General features: G+C 35.4%; 1 protein-coding gene across 3 annotated transcripts in view; it reads left to right on the plus strand.

Moving 5' to 3' along the window:
- Positions 1–302: 302 nt before the first annotated feature.
- LOC127966574 (Kv channel-interacting protein 1) overlaps positions 303–21,652 on the plus strand; it is a 32,033-nt gene continuing 10,683 nt past the window's right edge. The window contains exon 1 of one of the 3 annotated variants that reach the window (XM_052567676.1): positions 303–1,072. In XM_052567676.1, the coding sequence (XP_052423636.1) occupies positions 985–1,072 (88 nt within the window). In that variant the 5' untranslated portion in view covers positions 303–984. Of the gene's footprint in view, positions 1,073–16,836; positions 17,051–20,889; positions 21,257–21,652 lie in introns of those variants that run through there. The other 2 variants (XM_052567678.1, XM_052567677.1) reach the window with 2 other exon arrangements.

Raw genomic sequence — 21,652 nt, forward strand, 5'->3', positions numbered from 1 at the left:
TTGTAATTGAATATATTTGTTAATATAATGGAGTAGATTGTAACAGGGGGTTATACAATAAATAGATACTTTTACAGAAGTAGCAGAAGAAGCAAATACTTGAGAGAACCGAGTAGAGCAAAACAGAACAGATTCTAATTTATTTTTGCTCAGCTACTACAAGGGAAGTGTGAGATAGGTGTGCAAGAGTTGCTTCCTGAGAGAGAGAGAGAGAGAGAGAGAGAGCGAGAGATAGAGAGACAGAGAGAGAGAGAGAGAGAGAGAGAGAGAGAGAGCAGTAGTCTTCTGTTTTATGCTGCAGGGATCTGTCCAGCAGCACAGAGCAGTTGGAAACGCTGCAGCGGACCACAGACTTATTGCCACATCACCACACCACACCACTCGCACACACTCACAGACACACACACACACACATACAACCAGAGGAAGAGGCGTAACCAGGAGGAGCATCGTCAAGGAAAAGGAAAGCCACTCTTTTGTCTCCATGGACACTCAACTTCCTCCGAGCAGTTCTTAGTCTGTGTAGCGCAGCAGCGGGCTCTTGCCATCCGCTTAATAATTCATCAGGTCGGTCTCTGAGCTTTGAGCCTGCAGCGCTCACTAACTTTTCCCCCTCTAACTTTCGCAGCAGTCGTCTGTTTCAGCATCTCTCCTTTTACACTTCATACGGTTGGCACAGAGGCAGAGGAAAACAGGTTCAGGCACATTATGAGCATCTTGTCTGTGTTTGTGAGTGTGTGTGAGAGTGTGTGAGGACAGGGGGTGAAAGGTGTGTGTGTTATCTGGGAGTCCTGCTCATCTCATCCTTGAACTTGGAACCCATTGTTAAAAGCGCAGCTCTTGTGGGACTGGACGAGTGAGAGGCGGCGTGAGAAGCACTCTGGAGGGCACGGAGAGACTCGTATGGGACGTACGTCTCGTCTGGTGAAAGCAGTGTTTGGGCTGTTGTAGGGGCTGTCTGTGCCCCTTGGATTTTCTCTCATCATGGCTGGCTGTACCAGCCGCTGCAGACAGGGGTTCCTAAAGCTCATTCAGTCCCTTCAGAGGCTTGTCTCTGGAACCCTCAGCAAAGGTAAGACACCTGCATTAACATTAAACTCAAAGTAGAAAAGGGTAAAAAAAATATAAATAAATAAATAAAATTGGTGAGTACAGGTAAAACGGGACAAATTATTACGTCTCTCTCTCTCTCTCTCTCTCTCTCTCTCTCTCTCTTCAAAGATTTGAAGGTTTTTTATATTGTATTCAACATATTTAAAAAAATATATATTACATTTATCATAAATTTATATTTTTCAATATATTTAATTTAATATATTGTACTATGTTACAGTATATTCAATATTACGTTTTTTTATATTATATTTTACACAAAGTATTTATTATTAAGATTATGTTAAATAAATAAAAAAATGTATGTTTACTATAAAAATCGTGTTGTAATGATATATTCAGTTTTTTAATATTCTGTTTATGATAAAGTATGTTTACAGTATTTCTTAATTTTATTTACTATATTAAATATAAAGATTTTATTTTTAAAATCATTTTCAACATGTACTATAAAAATACTTTAGTATTATGTTCAATTCAATGCTTATATTTATTAGTATTTAGTATTTTTATTTAATACTTAATAACATTTTTGTTGTAGTATGTATATAAAGATTTTATGTCAATACTATTTTATTCCGTATAAAGATTTTAATATATTTATAATAAGGTATTTTATATACATGTCTTTTTTTTACATTATATTAACTGTATCCTTATATTTAATACATGTTAAGTCTATCCTATTTTATATTTAAAATGATGTAATTTGTTTTAAATAATATTCTTAATAATGTGTTTGCTGTTTTAATATGACATTTCATTATAATTTTAATATATTCAATGCAAAGTCTTTTTTCTTAATATTCCTTAATTTTTCCTTTGCATAGTGTAGAGAAAATATTTAGCTATTCAAAATAGTATTATTTCCAGGGACATGATTGTATTTGTCATCATATATTTAAAAAATGCAAAATTTTGGATAGTGTCCAAATTTACCTGTATTCACATTGTCTGTGTTTGATTATTTGTCTGTTGTTTCTCTTGTGATATTTCAAGCTGTGTATCATAGCATAGGAATTCCTGCACCTCACTCTTTCATGCTTCACCTGGAATCTTTCATCAGCACACATTTACACCTCCTTTCAACTCCTGTGGAAAACTCCTCCTTTTGTCTTTTTTTTTTTTTTCTTTGAAGATCATTCAGGGTTCTTTGTTTGGCAATATTCTTAATTTCTCTCTTTCATCCCTCTTATCTCCTCTTTTTTTTTTTTGAGTACCGCAGTGTCATCATAAAAGCACTGCATGGTTTGTCTCCATGCAGACGGGGCCCGTGGAGATGCTGGAACCAAGCAGTGGCTGTTTATCTGCTGTCACTGTGCAGAGAGCCGGAACCTCACCGCGCACTGCATGATGAACCCCGCTATCTCTCCACTCCTTCATTATATGTTCCTCACAGATAGATACTCGTCCTATATACAGGGGAGTAGGAAGTCAATTTAAAGAAGATATTGAGGATTTGGAGCCACAGTATAGAATTTAAACCAGTCTCTCTAAACCACTATAGCAGACCACAAAGCACTAAAGCTGGAAAAAAAAAGCTCTGACTCAAATATTTTGTATTATGTTCTCTGAGGCTGAGCTTATCTTAGAGTTATCAGGTTGTGTGAATAAAAATAAATAAAGCAGCAGATAAATAGTAGATAACCCTTCCGCCCTGAAGGACTGCGCAAGATTCAGTTAGAGTAGAAACAGAATACAATGCAATACAACACAGTACAATCTTTTGCAGAATACAACAGAATATTGAGCAAAGTAGCATAAGACAACAGTTGAACAAATCATTAATAAAATTAAATCTATTCTTCACTACAGAGAATAATAGATTGAATATATACATTAGAGTAGTTTGGAAACTTAAACAATAAAAGAACCGTTAATGGATTCAAATAGAATACATATCATATATATATATATATACATATATATATATATATATATACATATACATATATATATATATATATATATATATATATATATATATATATATATATATATATATATATACACACACACCCACCCACACACACACACACACACTTTTTTATCAGAACGGGATAAAATCATTAGCAGAATATAAACAGAAACTTAACAAGAACAGAACAATATAATTAAAGTTTGGCATGATAGAGTACGATAACTTTTATATACTATTCTGTTCTGTTCTTCTCTATAGAGAAGAATTGAATGGAATCTTCAATAGAATATAGAATCTTTAGCAGGATCAAATATTTGGCAGAACAAAAGTAGAAAAAGAATGGAAATTAAATTAAATAGAATAGAATTTTGAAGAGAATATTTAGTAGAATGGAATGAATAGCAGTGCAGGATATTTATAGAATTTTAAATAGAACTGTACAAAAAGATACCATTCCACACAATCATAATAATAAAAAAGTAAAAATGGTAATTGCGACTTTTTATCTCACAAGTCTGATTTTGTTCATCACAATTCAGTCTTTGTTCAGAATTCTGAAATATAAGTCCATTTTTTTTGTTGTGAAAACAAAACAAAACAAAAAAACTGTAATTATGAAATGTAAAACAATCTAAATTGTGAAATATAAACTCTGTATTCTGTTTGTATTTCACAATTCTGTTTATATCTCTAAATTCTGACCTTTTTTTTTCCTCAGATGTGAGATAAAATGTTGCAAACAAATCATACATCATTACCTTTTAAACACATATATATATATATATATATATATATATATATATATATATATATATATTTCCAAAATAAAAAAAGGGATGTTGTATCATTTTAGAAGGCTGATGCTCAAAACCCTCTGGCTAAACAGCCTTGTTTAAGAATGGATTTGTGTCATATGTAATGAAAGCTCAGTGTATAGTGTGTGAGGGAGTGTATGTGTTCATCCATCATGGTTATTCTAGCTGACTGCACTTTACCTCAGTCAACCCATTAATGGGTTAATGATGACCCTTCATCCCTTCAGGAGCAGATAATCTGATGTTGAATTTCATGAATTTCTGAGCCTTCCCTTCTGCTCTGCACTAAAAATGCCTTATTTTACACACTTATATTTTACTCATCCATAAATTCATGCTGCATATTTGGCACATTCTGCATCCACATCTTCCAGCACAACTTTCTTCCTATGACTGTTGGAAAAATCAAGAACACTGCAGGAAGAAATAGTATTGCCCATGAACACCCAATCAGAAGCTGTTTTGTTGTTACCATTAGCAACCGTGAGTGCAAATGACAAGGTCAGTCAAGCACATGGCAGGGTGTAAGTGTTTTGTTTAAGTGCAGGGCATGTGTGTGTGCGTATGTGTGTGTGATTACGAATGACAACATGGCTATGCTGGTGTTACTGCAGTTTTACAGCTCCAATAGAATGAGCCTCTGGGGGAAAGAGAAAGACCATTTGACATTTTAAAAGAGTACAGGGTCGATCAATCCTGCCAAATTCCCTTGACATGCTGTAAATTTCCCGTTATCTGCAGAAGTACTGTAGCACACATGAGAGTGCATCCATACACCAGCTGATGTGAACCCTTATGATTGGAGGAATGAATACTGATGCAGACACACTTGGAGTGGATATGGCAAAGAACATTAGAAAAAGAGGGATGACATACCTATACATACAATATACATATATATCTATATGTTTTCATTCCTAAAATGAAAAATCACCATTTACTCACCCTCATGTTCCAAACTTGTCTTCTGTTGGGGAAAAAATCTATGTAAAATATTTGTTTTTTTCTAGACACAGTGTAGATAAATTCAGTTTTTAGTTCACATTTTCTCCCGTTCAGTTCGGCGCACATTTCTGTAAACTTCAGTTACTGAAATTCTACGAAGTGTAAATATACCAAAAGTAGCTAAAAACAGCTAGTTGTTAATGACATATTAAAACATGTATTACAGTTGTTTCTTTTCTGTATGTGCGGTGCAAGAAATCACAAGAAAGTTTTGATTAGTGTTCATTAGTGTTGCCAGATCTAACTAAAAACAAATAAATAAATTCAAACATGTTATCTTGGAAATAAGCAACATATGAAAATATAGTGACCTGCACCCTTTCCACTTTATTAACTCCATAAACTAGATCACCAAGCCCTAACACTAAGCCCAGAGATGCTTAATAAGAATATATTATAATAAGTGGACATTGCAACCCTTCAAAAAGGTACTCTGCAATGTAGTCTTCCAAAAAATAAACAATACATGGTTCTGTTAAGATTGTATATGGCCGAAAAGTCATGCAGGTTTGAGGTTGAATGAAAGATGACAAGTTTAGGGGTCTCTTTGGACTTTTGATTGTTTACACTATCAGTGTCTGGGATCAGATTCAGATATTCAGACATGCAGCTGAAGACAAGCCCGTATTCCATCACCTGTAACCATAGCAACAGTAATTGAAGTAAATATGAAAAAATGACTACAGTAGTGGCCAAACTCATTAGAACGCTAGTATTTTCACCAGCTAACCAAATGTAAACTGCATTTCCTACTGACACACTGCAGCAAAAGATAGCTGGTGAAAATATTAGTGTTCTAATAATTCTGGCGGCCACTGTATTTCCAAATTGGGACAACAAAAGTTCCAAATTCTAATTAACAGACAACAACGTGACTGAATCTAAACCTTCAGATGACACAGCTCTGTATGTTACTGAAACCAAACATTAGACATGGATGTGCAGCACAGAGTGTCTCTTACACTAAACCGTGACAGACAGTTGTTCAGAATGGTTCTGTTCACACATAAGGCCACAGGTTTGAGTTCAGGTATACATTGTGGTTATTGTGCTGCTGTGTGAATGTGACCAGAGACAAAATTCACTGCGTCTACAGCTCGACCTCTCCTATTTCTACTTTTAATAGATTTTTATGAATTATATCACTGATGCAATGTTCACAGTCCAGTTGCCTGAGGACTCGAAACTCTCCAGAACAGTGCAGACCAAGATGTACTACACACACTCAGAAAAAGAGAAAGAGATTTCAGAGAGTGACTCGGTTATTCAGTGTGTCATTACAGTAAAGGGATAGTTCACCCAAAATAAGAACATTCTGGCATTATTGGCTCCCCCGTGTTGTTTCTAAACCTGTATGACATTCATTCTTCTGTGAAACACAAAAGGTGCATATTTGAAGAAGCACAGCTCTTTTCATTGTTATGAAAATGAAAGGAACTGGATTTGTCAAGCTCTAAAATGAAGAGAAAAAAAAAACACAATAAATGTATCATTACATAATTCACATGCTCCAGTCTTCTGAACAAATACAATAATTTTGACTGAGAAACTGAGCAAAATACATGTTACTGAATGATAACCTGATATGCAGAGCGGAAGGTGCTACACACAAAGAAATATACAAACTTACACTTCAGAATGAATCATTTTTTCATTTATAGTGAAACTAAAAATGTTTGAGAGGTTTAGAAATAGAATTGACAGTTTTCCACAAATTGGACAAATTAATTATAATGGGAACTAATACTAGTCAGGGTGATTTATTATGCAGTGATCAAATGTGATATATTTTTTATTTACTTGTTTCCAGGAAAGTTTTTCTTTCTCCATCTGGTTTCAGTCAAACTCTTTAGTTGACACTAGTTTGTTACCATCTGTCTGACAGCTACAATGCCAAAGCAATTTAACTCTCCCACACTCTTTTCCTCCTTCGCACATTTTCTCCTTCTCTTTTACCTCCATCTCTGTCACTCGCTGAATTTCAGTCTCTTTTCCGACTCCAGCATTTTCTCAGTGATTCTGTTTCGGTTTGGCTCCAGCAGCTGTGGAGGTGCCAAATGTTTCTCTCAGCATCATCTTATGTAAATGTAACATTAGATGTGAAACATTCACAACATCTCGAATTTATTCAGGCCTGTTCACGTCCTCCTCCTCCACCTCGGCCTCCTGTTCCTCCTGAGCTGTTGATAATACGAGTGTGTGTGTGTGTGTGTGTGTGTGTGCCTGAGGTTCATAATATCTTGCGGCAATAACGCGGGCAATACCAGCAGGACCCAACCTCTAACATATTTCATTTTATCTAAAGAAGGCAAAAGTAATTAAAAAAGAGAGAAAGAAGCTAAGAAAGAAAAAAAGACTCAAACATATGGCCTTTTCATGACCTTTAAAAAAATATGCTTGAATTAGTGTGTGTTTGTATGTGTGTGGGAGAATGAACTCATGTGTGCTTGCACGTGTATTCATATGTGCACAAGAGTGAGATTTACACTTCAGTCCATTAGTAGAATTGGAAATAAAATCAGAAAATGCACTGCAGTCTGAAACAGTTTTTGTCTCTGTGTGTGTGTGTGTGTGTGTGTGTGTGTGTGTGTGTATATATATATATATATATATATATATATATATATATATATATATATATATATGTATATATATATATGTGTATGTATATATATGTATGTATGTATATATATATATATATATATATATATATATATATATATATATATATATATATGTATGTATGTATGTATATATATATATATATATATATATATGTATGTATGTATGTATATATATATATATATATATATATATATACACATACATATATATATATAATTCAGATGGCATTTAGAGGCTTTTGCATCTGAACTCTTCATATATATACAGTGTAAGATAGTGACCAGAAGCAGTCAGTCAAGCTCCAAGAAAGAAAACAATAGTGCATACAAATTGTGTACTATTTTCCAAATCTACAATGTAAATACTGATGACAATTTTTTTTTTTTATATTTATATCATGATATAAAGTTTTGTGTTAAATGAATTAAGTCAATATTTACTGATAATCATCCCCATAGCCGGCACTTCCACACACATGGGCACATTCAAACTCATCCTTTAAAATATGAAATATCGCAATGTGGATTCATATATGCAGGGCTCTTTCTTGAGCATCTTGTAAAAATTACTTGCTGTTCTACAGAAAAAAAAAATAATAATAAGTTTGAAACCGGATAAAATTATGAAAGAATTATTTGTATTCTGGGATGGCTTATTGGAAGTGTAGATACAGATGATAATATAAATGATTTAATACAAATAGACCAAAATTAAATAGAATATTAAAGTATTATTGACCACTGCAAAAAAATATTATTAATATATCAGTATTAAATTAGCACATATTTCTAATTGAAAAATATTATGTTTATACAAATTCTGTCTCACAATGAAGAACTGCATTAAGTCAGAGTTCAATAATGTACAGTAGTTTTTCCACACATTAATTTAATGTTCATTGCAGCATGTTTCATCTTAACTGAACAAAACATGGTGACTTTCTGACTTCAGGCTTTGCACAAGCAAACTGAGGGTTTCATGCGTGTGCAACCATGGTTACCTTGGCTGATTTTAACAGAGGCCATTTAATTGACTTTTTAATGGAAAGATAAGCTGGAACCAGAAGATGTGAGAACGGAACAGTAGTGCATGAGCGTAAAGTCCAGCAGCGTCCCGGAGGTGTGTTTGAGTCTTCTGTGTGAGTTTGAGGAGGGAAAGGCAGCTCGGTCACAGATCAACAGACACAGAGGCATTCGGCCCTCTGCAGGGGTCACACACGCACATTGGCACACAGTTGGACACACTTGTTTCAGAAACACCTGGACTGAACACTCTCTAGAGATAGCAGTCAGCTTTCTTTCTGACGTACGACCTTTCTCTGTTCTTTGGCCGTCCTTTCTGTCCTTTTTTTTCACACAAACACACACACACACAAACAAACACACACAGAGAGAGAGAGAGAGAGATACAGAAACATTTAGCTATGGACACATAGAGTGCAGAAACCATCAATAATGTCCATCAATAATGTCGAGTCATCCAGTTCTGAAGCTGCAAAGCAGCCCCAGACCATCACACTACCACACACACCTTCCAAAAAGCTCAACTTTTGTCTCATTAGTCTACAGAATATTTCCATTAAAAATCTCGGGAATAATCAAGATATTTTTGGCAAATATAAGACAAGTCTTTGTGTTCTGTTTGGTCAGCAGTGGCGTTGGATGCTCTCACATGGATGCAGTTTTTGCCCAGTCTCTTTCTCATTTTTGAATCATGAACACTTACCTTAATTGAGGCAAGTGAGGCCTGCAGTTCTTTAGATGTTATTTTGGGTTCTTTTATGACCTCCTGGATGAGTTGTCGTTGCGCTCTTGGAGTAATTTTGGAAGGCCAGCCACTCCTGGGAAAGTTTTCTCAATTTGTGGATAATGACTGATACTTGTCAACTATTTTGTTCCTCATCTGATGTGTTTCTCTTTCAGCATGCTTGACTTTGTCAGACAGGTTTTATTTAAGTGATTTCTTGATTCAACAGCGCTGGTAGTAATCTGGCCTGGATGTGACTAGTAAAATTTAACCCCGCTTTCTAAAATAACATGGTTAATCAGTTCTTCCATGATTTAACAGGAGGGCCAAAAAACGTGAAAATTAGCAGGGACAGCTTTTTTCCTTTAATAAATAAAATCATCACATATAAACTGCATTTTGTATTTACTTGCAATATCTTTGTGTAATATAAAATTTGTTTGATGATCTGAATTTTTTATGCGTGTCAAATATGCAAAAAATGGTAAATCAATATGCTTAAACTTTGCAAGACATGAAAATGTTTGGAGTCATTAATTATTAGATAATTCAGCAAGGATACATTAAAATATTATATATAATATACATAGTATAAAAATTTTCCTATTTCCAATTAAGTTTCTTTTAAACTTTCTATTCATCAAACAATCATGGTTTCAACTAAATATGAAACAGCACAAATATTTTCCACATTGGTAATAATATTTTTAAAATATATTAAAATAGAAAATAATCATTTATTTCATAATAATATCTCAGTACTACTGTATTTCTGATTAAATAAATGCAGCATAAGTGACTCTATGCTTTAAAAAAAAAAACTTATTTTTTTAAATGATACTATATAATTAGCATTTTCATCATTTATGACCACTTTTGAAATTGTCCATCTTCAAAAGGACAATTTCACTCCCTTTCAGGGACATTTTCACCAAATTTGTTAAAAAGACACACATTCTTCGCTAAAGTAAGAACAGGTTCATATGGGACTCTCACAGAGTATCCACTGAGACTAAAGACCAAGAAACAGCTGTTAAAATGCCAGATGTTAAACACACTGGAGTGAAAACACAGACTCTGTCTGGTTAGTGCAGTTCTTTCTCTTCCCTACAGAGTGAACATAAACATCTACTATGATACTCTAACTTAGGGTCTCTTACGTTATCTCTTCCCTTCTGCCTCTTTGTCTCTCCCTCTCTCTCTCTCTCTCTCTTTATCAGCAGATCTAAGCTGACATTGCACGTCTCCACCTTTAATTTTTAAATCACTCGTCCTGTTTTACGTAATCTACTTCCCTCCTGCAGTTTATTTTTATCCCCAACATCCCTGTCCATCTCTCGCACTCTTCCCCTCCATCTCTCTCCTCCTTTACCCTACATTCCTCCGTTTTCATGACACTTCCGCCATTCACTCTCACTTTCCCTGTTTGTTTCTCCATCCATCTATCATTTCCTTCTCTCTTGTCATATGTATGCTGGCCCACAGCACAAGGCCTTTGCCGGGTTGATGTTGCACAGCTCTTAATGATCTTAGGCGATCATTGTCTGCTCAGATTTGCTCGCTGAAGACTCAACGAGCCCCTGAAACAAACATTACGAATCATTTAGTTATGAGACCAAGGCATTATATCAGAATGGCAGAATAAGTGCCATTCACGCTGACAGCGATTTAGTCTCTGCTAGTCACTGTACTGTTGATACCAGGCTTTCTTACAATACTTCAGGTGGGACAGGGCCTGTTTAATGTGTTGTCACTAAAAGTGGGTCCCCAGTTTGCAGTTTATTTGCAATGAGTAGCTTACAATAATGGTGATAACATCAAACCAACAGACTGACATTATTATAATTATTGCCAAGTTTCATTAAAATCGAATGACTTCTATAGCATTGTTCCTTTAAATCATTGTCAATGTAGATGCCCTTTAGAAGTGGCCTTTTTACTTTGTTTTAATACTGAAATACGCATGAGGGAGAATCAGGCAACTCTTTACCGCTCCAGGCGGATATGTGACCTCTAACTCAGTCTGCCACTGACCGTAGGGATGCATAATTCTTAGTCTGATGAACTTTAAAGTTAGTTTTTTAAGTACATGGAGACAGAACATGCTGGACCGAACCAAACTGGCATGCACAAGAAGTGAAATGAATATGTCTCCTGCGATACTGCATCAGAACAGTTTGATTATAGGCACATTTTTATTTTCAGCAAAGGTTATTTGAGAGTTTGAATACATAAATCCTCAGTGTTAAAGCTGTGCAGATGGTTTCCATGGAGATAAATGTGGCATATGGTATTTTTAGGCAGGCTCTGATAGAGATGTTCTTCCTACATATGCATGTGATTTTATTTTTTTATTTTTTTTATTGTATAAGTTTATGTTATGAACTCATCTGCTGAAACTCTAACAGTATGAGCCAAATAAATAAATAAATAAAATTAACAAATTACAAAGAATTTCTTATAGATCAAAACTGTAGACCAGGGATAGGCAACTCCGGTCCTGGAGGGCTACTATCCTGCAGAGTTTAGCTCCAACCCTAATTAAACACACCTGAACAAGGCAATCGGTGTTTTCGGGGTTACTAGATAGATACAGGCAGGTGAGTTTTTATGAGGGATGAAGCTAAACTCTGCAGGATCGTGGCCCTCCAGGACTGGAGTTGCCTATCCCTGCTGTAGACCATATAGATGTCAGTTAGGTCTACAGCTAAGTCAGGTCTATGATCATGCAGTGAATGTCAAGAAGCTCTTGGATAATACTAGAAAAGTATGACAGTTTATTAGCAGTTTATAGATTATATCAATACAGGCACAGCTGCACAGATCATGTGTAAAATGTCGCCCTCTTCTGTTAAATAAATGAACTGCACACCTGTTAAAATACTACTCAATTTGCTGTAAAAGCATCTTATTAACATTACATTACTTCAAAATTTTAACTTTTGCTTTTGTATAATTTAGCATCCAAACTACTAGTTGAAAGTAATGTTAAACATAACTTGTGCACATCTAAATGCACATTTAGATTAATTTATCAAAATATCTGTTCCTAAAATATAGGTGTTCCTATTCATCTCTCTGACTTATCACTGTTCTCCAAACCTCAGTCTCTAAATATTGCATAAAATGACTAATAAGAGAAACATCTTCAAGTTTTCTTATTTAAAAAATGACAGAGTAGCCTATATCATGAATAGGCCTACAACTTCTAGTGTTTTTGTCTTACCTCAAACCACCATGATTGATCATTTAGCTAATATTTACTGATTTTTTTTTTTTTTTCAAGTGCTAACACAAAAAAAAATATTTTCTTGTCACACAATTTCTGAAACCTGACACTCAAACACCAGAACCACACGCCAAATCTGCAAAACCATGCACTAATTATTGGCCTTTGACTTAGTTTTCAATTTCACAAAACACAATTCTCCATGTAACATACACAAATCTAACAGGAATTTATAATGGCAAAGTTGTTTGCAAATGGTTGCTTTTGAGATGTTTTTGCGATGGTTTGAATTCAGTGCTTCATTTGCAAGAGATGTGAGGCATTTTGTGTGTGCAATTCTTGGATTTTTTATTTAAGTTTAGAAAAAAAAAAAAAAACAAGAGGCAAAGTTTTTTAAAAAGTGTGTAAGCAGTTGGGGGAAAAACTGTTGAAGCAGATCTGGACTCTGGGCAGAAACAACCAGGCACAAAAGAAAGGGAGAGTGCACATAAGCAACCACAGGATGGCAGTATAATATCCAAAATAAATGCATTTGAGCAAAATCACAAGGGCTGTATCAAAATGACTTAATGTCCCTGTAAGCATTCTGAAGGGGACTGGCAAAATTAGATATGACAAAAGAAAAATATATCTGCAGCCAACAGGCTCAGTAAATTGCCTACAAGGTAAAAACATGTGTAACCGCTATTAATAAAGAAACTGACTACTAGTAAGAAACCTGAAAAATACTGCACAACTTTTATTTTTTCATGGCATGAACAGCATGCCATGTATTTTGTAGCATTTGTAATCGTATCACACTTGCATATCATACTGCAGTCCTTACTGGGTCACGAGGGACTGTGTTTACATACAGTCGACAGCAGGCCTGAGCAGAAGCTGACTGTGAACTGTGGGTAGGCTATATGAGGGGGCACGGGCTGATGAACTATCCCAGTAACTCACACACTGTGAGCTGCAGCTGCTGCTGTCGAGCCACTGATACATTAGCTTTCAAAACATCATATAATGAGCTAAATAACTTCAGTTTAACAATATCAAGCTGGTTCAGTGCTTTAACTCTTTTCTTTCTTGTTAGTGTTACAGTGTGGACTGTAGGACATAGATACCCAGAGCTAAAATATATATATATATATATACACACACACACACACACGTGTTTAGTGCTATAAAATAATGAGAATAGCACTGGATTTCTGAGAAAAATATATATTTTAAAAATATTTTAAAAGTTAATCTTGAGATTTCTGATTCTAAGACAGTTGTTGAGTTTTCTTCTTGCGGACATTATTTGAAATTGCAGGGTCTTTTTTTCAGAAGAAATACTTCATATTGTACTGAAAAAAAGACAATGTGATACTTAAAAAGGCCATTTAATATTTACTACAAAAAAAGTGTTATTGCTGCATTTTTTACTTTTTCTGTTTTCCATCTTTATCAAAAAGTGATTTTATCACTTCATCGCTCTTTCATATAAACAATATCAGTCAAAAGTTTGGATACACCTGAATAAATGTGTCTCATGATCTAAAAGACAATGAGTAGGTATGTCCCAAATTCTAAAGAATGAAGGTCGTACGGATTTGGAACGATATGAGGTTGAGTAATTAATGACAGAATTTACATTTTTGAGTGAATTTTAGCATGTTACTTTTCTCGCTGTGAATTATTCAAAAGTGCCAGAGATTTAAAAAGTTCATAGTATTTAATATAAATGTAATAACTGGCTCTGCCTCTGAGACAACTACTTCTTGGGTGCTGTCATTACGGATATAAAACAGGTTGTTAAAACAGTTTCTTGCTGACTCAAAAGAAAAACTCTCAATATGTTTGCAATTAATCTCAGTGTTGTCTTGGAGAAACAGTTGAGATAATAAAGAGATCTCCATTGCGATTTCTCTTTCCTAGCAAAACGGTATCTCATATTGAACTGAGAATACACAGATCAATCGTCTGTCTTAATCTCTCCTGCTCCTGGATCCTTCACTGCAGCAGCAGTTTCATCTGGCAGCAGCAGAGCGGATGCAAATAGGCTTGGGTAGAAGATTAAGGAGGAGAAGAAGAAGAAAGGGAAAGGCAGATGAAAGAACATGGAATGATGTGCAAGCACATTGCAGAGACATGTTTCAATGATCAGCTCTTGACAGAACAAGGGTTTACTCAAAAGAAGAAGCTCAATCTAGCTTTCTTGTTATTTCCTTTGTCTTTTCCTTTTCTTCACTTTCATTCACTTCTATCTGGCTCTCACACATTTTCCTCTGGACTCAGAGAGGAATGACAGAAGAGAAGAGAGATTTGTGAAAAGATCAAGAGTGCAAAACCTCATTCTCACAATTCCTTGTCGTCCTCACATCATCCCCGGTTTTTCTATCCTCCTCTGAGCCGTATTTTTTTTTTGTTTTTTTTTTGTCATTCCCCTTCTTGAACACATGCTTCAGCCCTGCTTTTAGTTTATCAAGTGTTTTTTCCAGCTCAAGGATTTGATGCTCTTAAAGTTCTCTTTTTTAACAGCACAAATGCTTGTATTTTAATTGCCGGGTGTAATTGAATCTTTAGTCTTTTCCCTCTGCGTGTGAATGAGTCAATATGAGAGCTGCACTAAAAGATGTTAATGTTTAAGTGGCCCAGATAGATAAGAGTCCAGCATGTTCTAGAAAGCAAGCGAGAGCGCTTTGGTTAAAGTGATTATCTTAATCCTAACACTGCAATACTCTGACCACTGATAGAGCCCATAAAACCATGTATCTTTGGTTTATATGTCAAAATTTTTGCATCAAGACTTTGTTTTTAACTTAATACTTATTTTTGTAATTAATATATTTCTTTAGCAATTGCACAATAAATAAATAATAAATGCTGTTATTTTTAATTAATCCTAGAATCCTTTAAATAAGTATCACTGTTTTCACAAAAAAAGATTAAACTGTTTTTAACATTGATGATCAAAATAAATGTTTCTTGAGCACCAAATCAGCATATTAGAATAATTTCTGATGGATCATATAACACTGGAGACTGGAGTAATGTTGCTGAAATTTCAGCTTTGCATTACAGAAATAAATGACATTTTAAATTATACATGTATAAAAATACAAAAAATGTTTTAGCAAATATTATAGTTAATGTTTCAAAGTTTCGTAATATATATATATATATATATATATATATATCAAGAAATTATACAGCCTTGGTGAGCATTAAACTTCTTTTAAATAAAAAAAATACCCTACAATTGTGAATGATATGTATATTCAACGAATGCATCAACCTAAAGTGCAATACAACAAAAGTGCTATAGCCTACTTATAAGTTATTATACTGTATATGCATAATCAAATAAAGTAACACTAAATAACTAAAACATTTGTTTACACCAACTATAAAACAATCTTTACAATAGTCTACTGTTAAAATCCTCCTTAGAAATAAAAGGAACAAATCATGATCAATATATTAATAGCTATACTAGTCTTACCTATACCAGATCACTTATATTTCAGCATATATGAATAGTATTAAAATCTCGACATTAACATATTAGAAATGTCATGAAAAAAAAAATCTCCTGTAGACTGATTTCCCCATGAAGTGTGAACATTGTGACACTTTCATAACAAGCAGTTTGTTTGAGCATCCCAACCAGCCTGACAACAGCAGCACTGGCTCAACCAATGATATGAATTCGGGGGCGGGGCGATATGTTTGACAAACCAATAGCAGACAATGTTTAGGAAACCTGTTTGGAAAACATTCCTTATTTTCACAACTCTCTTTCATAATGGTAGTGCCACAGAAATTGCCCTCTTCACTTTTAAAATCTCTGACTGAAAAGGATCATCTTTTCATACTTGCTGGAAAAAGACTGATATTGTTTCTTTTTCTAATCACCCACCATGAGTCTGTTCTTACGGAGCCCCGCACATGACATGCAAGAAAAAATAAATAAATTGTGCGCACGATTTACTAATTCGTTCCCTCACTGTACTAAAACGTGCACACAATTATTATTGCGTTCCCTCGATTTACTATTGCCTTCTCTCGTTTTGCTAAATCGTGAGCACAATTTATAAATCAAGTGAACAAAATAGTAAATCGAGGGAACGCAATATTAATCGTGTGCACGTTTTCGTACAGTGAGGGAACGAATTAGTAAATCATGCAACACGATTTAGCCTATTATTTTTCTTGCATGTCATGTGAACTTACACTGCAGGATAGACCTATAAACTACTCAGTTTTATCACTCTCTCATTCTCCACTTGTATTCCGAAATGAATCACTCACCATCTCTCTCCCTCTCTCTCTTTCCATGTCTCTCTCAGCCCCCAATAAAAGCTCAGGAAATGATGAGCAGCCTTCAGAGTCCACATGATAGACAGACAGAACGCAGAGGAAAGTCAGAGAGAGTGAGAGCGAAGTAACTAACAACCCTGAGAGTAAAAGAAGGTTGAAAGACCAGAAGATTAGGGCAAAAACAGGGACTACTGCTTTTTTCAATCCAAGATCTAAAGTGAGGAAAGTGAAGAACGGTGTTGAAGATGGGTGTAGTGTTGGGGACCTTCTCTATGCACACCAAACAGGTCACCTTCAGGACAGGTAGGGTCCATTTTACACATTAACCAGCTACAAATACTTTCATTAATAAGTCATTTGTGAGAAAGGAGTGATAGATGAGTAGATGAGAAGATCTAGAGGATTAGAATATATAACTTTATATATATATTTGTCCTTCTTGTTCTACTTAATGTAGACTTAACTCGAATGTCTGCGTGTGTGTTTCTAACCTAGATCATTTTTGGACAACAAAATTGCAACTATGCCACTTGAAGTTAGCTAAATTAGAAAAACTCCTCTTGGGGTTGTGTTATAGTTCATAGAGAGAATATTTTTTTATTCACTTCCACAAATGCCAGAATGTATATCTCAAAGGGCAAGCAAACAGCAATTTTAATTAGCCTAATTTAGTTTTGATAAAGTGAATGTGCAGCGTGTGCATGTGCGAATGTGTTGGCATATCCTGTCATGGGCTCCATACAAGGCATTATGGGTTATGAAAGTATTACATGGCAAAAAATGACAAAAATGATTGCCTCCTGTAACGCTCAAAGCTGAAGCATGGAGGAGGCGATTTTAAGGTTTTGAAAAGCGGAGCGATCAGGCTGCACGTATGTGATAAGAAAATGCATAAAAAGAGGAAAAAAGAGAAGGCGGTTTGTTAGTGATTATTTATGCCTTGAAGGTTAATTAACCTATACACTCCATGCAAATGTACCATTTCTGATTCTCCACAGCTTTAATGCACAACCGAATATGCCACAATCACAATCCTGCAACAAATCAACACAACATAAACACCACTGCACTCACATGTGGGAGCATGTGTTTTTACACACTCATAAGAGCAATAGAGAGAGCCAAATTTCATATACACACACCAGAGACCTGAAGAATGATTATGGAGCCAAGAGGATTATGAGTTCTGGGCAGGAAGACAGAAAGCTTGTTTGAAGTCTTCACTAAAATCCCCAGGAGTTACAGGAGCTGCCTGTGAGTTTTTAACTAGAGATGCAAACTGTTTGGCGGCTTTGGCACTCAGCCCTTATGGGACTAGAACTTCTGCTGGATTTCTGAAGGGCATTGCTTCAAGTTCATGTGTTGGGGATAAACACTCTAAGAATGTTAACTAGATTTCAATTTCAACTTTAAATAGTGTTACTCTAGTTTATGTAGTTCGTAGGAATGGCCTATTATATAAAGCAATGCAGCTGTAACGTGTTTCAGTGTTATGTTTGTGTTTTTATACACGTTGAACTCACAGGTTTAGCTTCGTGTGATGGAAATGTTATGCCCTTTACATATTTGGAAACACACAGAGTCTCCACGGCATGGCAGTGGTGGCAACAATACTACTATACAGTGAGAATAAAAGTTACGCCTTCTTTCGTGTAAACATTTGGGCGGTGTTAAGTTGGGTGGGTGTCAAATCTTCCAACACAGTGATGTAGATATGTGGGGGCATGTTTAAATGAGACGTTTTAGGAAGGGCATTTTTATCTCTTTGGATTTGAGACTTTAGTCTTTGCTAATTCATAGATCTTATATATGCACAAACAGCTTGTAACACTTCAAAGAACTGAAGGAAAACTTATGACCCCTTTAAGATACCTTTCAAACAGCCTAGTGATATGGAAGACTTACGTTTAATTTTAGTTGTAAACAAACACACACACACACAAAGAGCCCAATACTTGACACACAAGACAAGATAACTGCAACAATTAACATGTAATCTTGCTTTCTTTCTCTCTCTCTTTTTTTTTACCAATGACCAAAAAATCTTTGATTAATTTGAATGTTATCTAAAGATCAGTAGCTTAAAAAATAAAATGACAACACCACATATTATGATGTTAGGAAACACTGTGCAGAAGAAAATGGCTTTCTGCACACACAAGAATAGGAGAGATGGATTGTCAGTTACTACATAATCCAAACATATTGCAGTTTTTTTTACAGGACAGCTGGTAAAATTCTGTTATGCCATTTCTTACTGTACTTCTGTTACAAAACCCTATTAACGATATTACCATGATTACAGGTTTTCTGGCTTTTATCTGCACCACTGAATATGTTTCCAAGGGTAAGCCGATCATCTGTAACCATCTCCCAAGTGCATTAGCAGATTCAATGAGGTGTCTGCAAAGGAAAGTCTAACATAGACACTTCAGATGGAGAAAAGAGGCTTACACCTGCATGCCTGGATTTCACACATGCCAGTCGTTTGCTGGATTTCATTGTTTTTGCTCCAAGGATGAGTGCCAAAGAAAACCATTACAAATGTCTTACATCTGCGAAAAATGTGTTGTGTTGAAATTTGAATGCTGATACCAGCAAATTTATCCTGTGTGAGGCAGGTGGTACAACCTCAGGGTGTTGTGTTGTTGCAGACCGGGTTGTCGTGAAGGAAAGCAGATGCCTATGTGCTAGAATGAGGATACCTCTGGATATCTTGGCCTGATTTTTATGTCAGTCCTGCTGGATTTGCGTAATACGAAGCGGTGCGGATTGATATTATGTAATTACTCATTACCTACAACTCTCCTCACTCCCAGCCCACAGCGCATCCGTCTGAAGTCTCATCTTTTTTAGATGATTAATAAGGTTACAGACCTGCTGTTTTAAAACACAGACATCTCCCAACTGCAATTTCGTTGCCTCTGTAGTTTGTCTTTCTGCTTCTACTTTCTGTTTTTCTTTATCTCTGTTTCCATCTCTTTAATCGGAAAGGTTTGTGGGTTTTGTTCCCCACTAATGAGAGAGAATACCGAAACAAACAAGAGTATTTGGGTCATTTTACAGAGCATTATAAATGTTCAGTACATCAAAAACACACATTTGTGAAATGTACACACTGAAAATTAGGGTAGTTGATCCATGAAACATTCTTATCCGAGTCATTAAATTGCAAATGCACACACACGCATGCACGCAGGAAGGCTCATAACTGGAAATGAACAGTGGATGATGAAACCAAATGCTCATAGTCCTACCACAATTCATTTGATGGATGTGGATAAGGTTTTGCCTACAATATGGGAACTAAAAATGTCTCCACAAATGCAGTAAAATTAAAATTGTATTTTATGAAACATCACATATGATTACACACACACATATATATATACAGCACCTTTTAAAAACCTTTTAAAAGTTACGAAGTTTTTATTTTTGGCAATTTTTGTTATCTGTAGTATAAATTAGCATGTTTTGATTTGTATTTTATGTTATTTATTTAATTATTATTTGTCTAAAGTAAAACAAGATTTTTTTTATCTTTACATTATTAATGTTATATCACATAATACATATAAATTTACCTGTACCAATTTGCCATCCTGTAATGAAACATTGTAACTATATTTTATAGTCAATCCCTGCCAACCATAGCTGTCACTTTACTGTAAATGGAACAAGATATTTTACAGTGTACCTATGAGGAAAATAATAAAGAATAAAAATAAGAGGACAGTAATACTTTTGTGACAGCTCACCCAAATTTTATTCAAGAATTGTATTTCTTTCTATAGTTAGGGTTAGGGTCTTTTTCCATACATAAACAATTTTTTCAGTTTTTCTTTCTTAAGAATGAATCATCCCTTTGAAATGGATTCTGTGAAGTTTAGATGTAGGTTAGAGTATAGAAAACATAAATCGCACCATATAAGAACAACAGAAGTCAATGGAGCATCCCACCATGACAAAACAACAAATGCTTGAGCATATAAGAGACGCAGAGTGTGACCGAAAGTCATCATCCATTGTGCCACATTCAGCCTGTGTGTAAATTTGCAATTCCATAAGAAACAGGTCTGCTGTTTATCTGTGTGTGTGTGTGCGCGCGCGCATATCACAGAGAGGAGCATTTCATCCTCACACTCTTCCTACTGCTTCCCAACAGACTGATCCACCTGCACAGCAACAGTTCCTGACACTGAACAACAAACAGGACCAAGCAGAAACAGAGCGAGAGCAAAGTAAGAGAAATAAAGGGAGAGAGGGAGTGAAATTCGTGGGAGGGGCATCAAGGAAGGAACCATATGCTTTTAGCAAGAAAATTACAGCTTGTCTTCATTCACTGAAGAGTAAGATGAGAGTGGAGAGGGAAACAAGAGCAGGGGACTGAACAAAGAAAGACAAGACTCAACGCTTATTAGTTTGAACACGCGTGTGTTTGCGGTGACAACATGGGAGCTGTAGTGGGCACACTGACTATGCAGACAAGACAAAGACAACCATCTAGAGGTATGTTAACTAATGGCAGATTATCCAACTCGATGCATTCTGTGCTAAAAGGGGTTTTGAAGTACCAATAACAGCACTAAATCAATGACACAATGGCTAACTTAGTCACTGATAGAGCGCTTAAGGCAACGGACGAGTGTCCTGTTTGTGTTCAAAGACAGATGACACTTTAAAAAGAAGAGATATATGTAGAGACAATGTTAAACTAAAGAACTGAGAGAGGACAGAAAGGATGCAAGGTTGAGAAGATATTCAATAGACAGGCAACACCTTACAGTCTGCTGTTTACAAATCATGGTTTAACCTCGTCCCTCACAGATAAACATCATGAACAGCGTGTGTGTGTGTGTGTGTGTGTGGCATCTTTGTACGCGAGCGGGTGTTTTAACACTCTGC

Source organism: Carassius gibelio, chromosome B10 (assembly GCF_023724105.1).
Source record: "Carassius gibelio isolate Cgi1373 ecotype wild population from Czech Republic chromosome B10, carGib1.2-hapl.c, whole genome shotgun sequence".
In the NCBI taxonomy this organism is placed as follows: Eukaryota; Metazoa; Chordata; class Actinopteri; order Cypriniformes; family Cyprinidae; genus Carassius; species Carassius gibelio.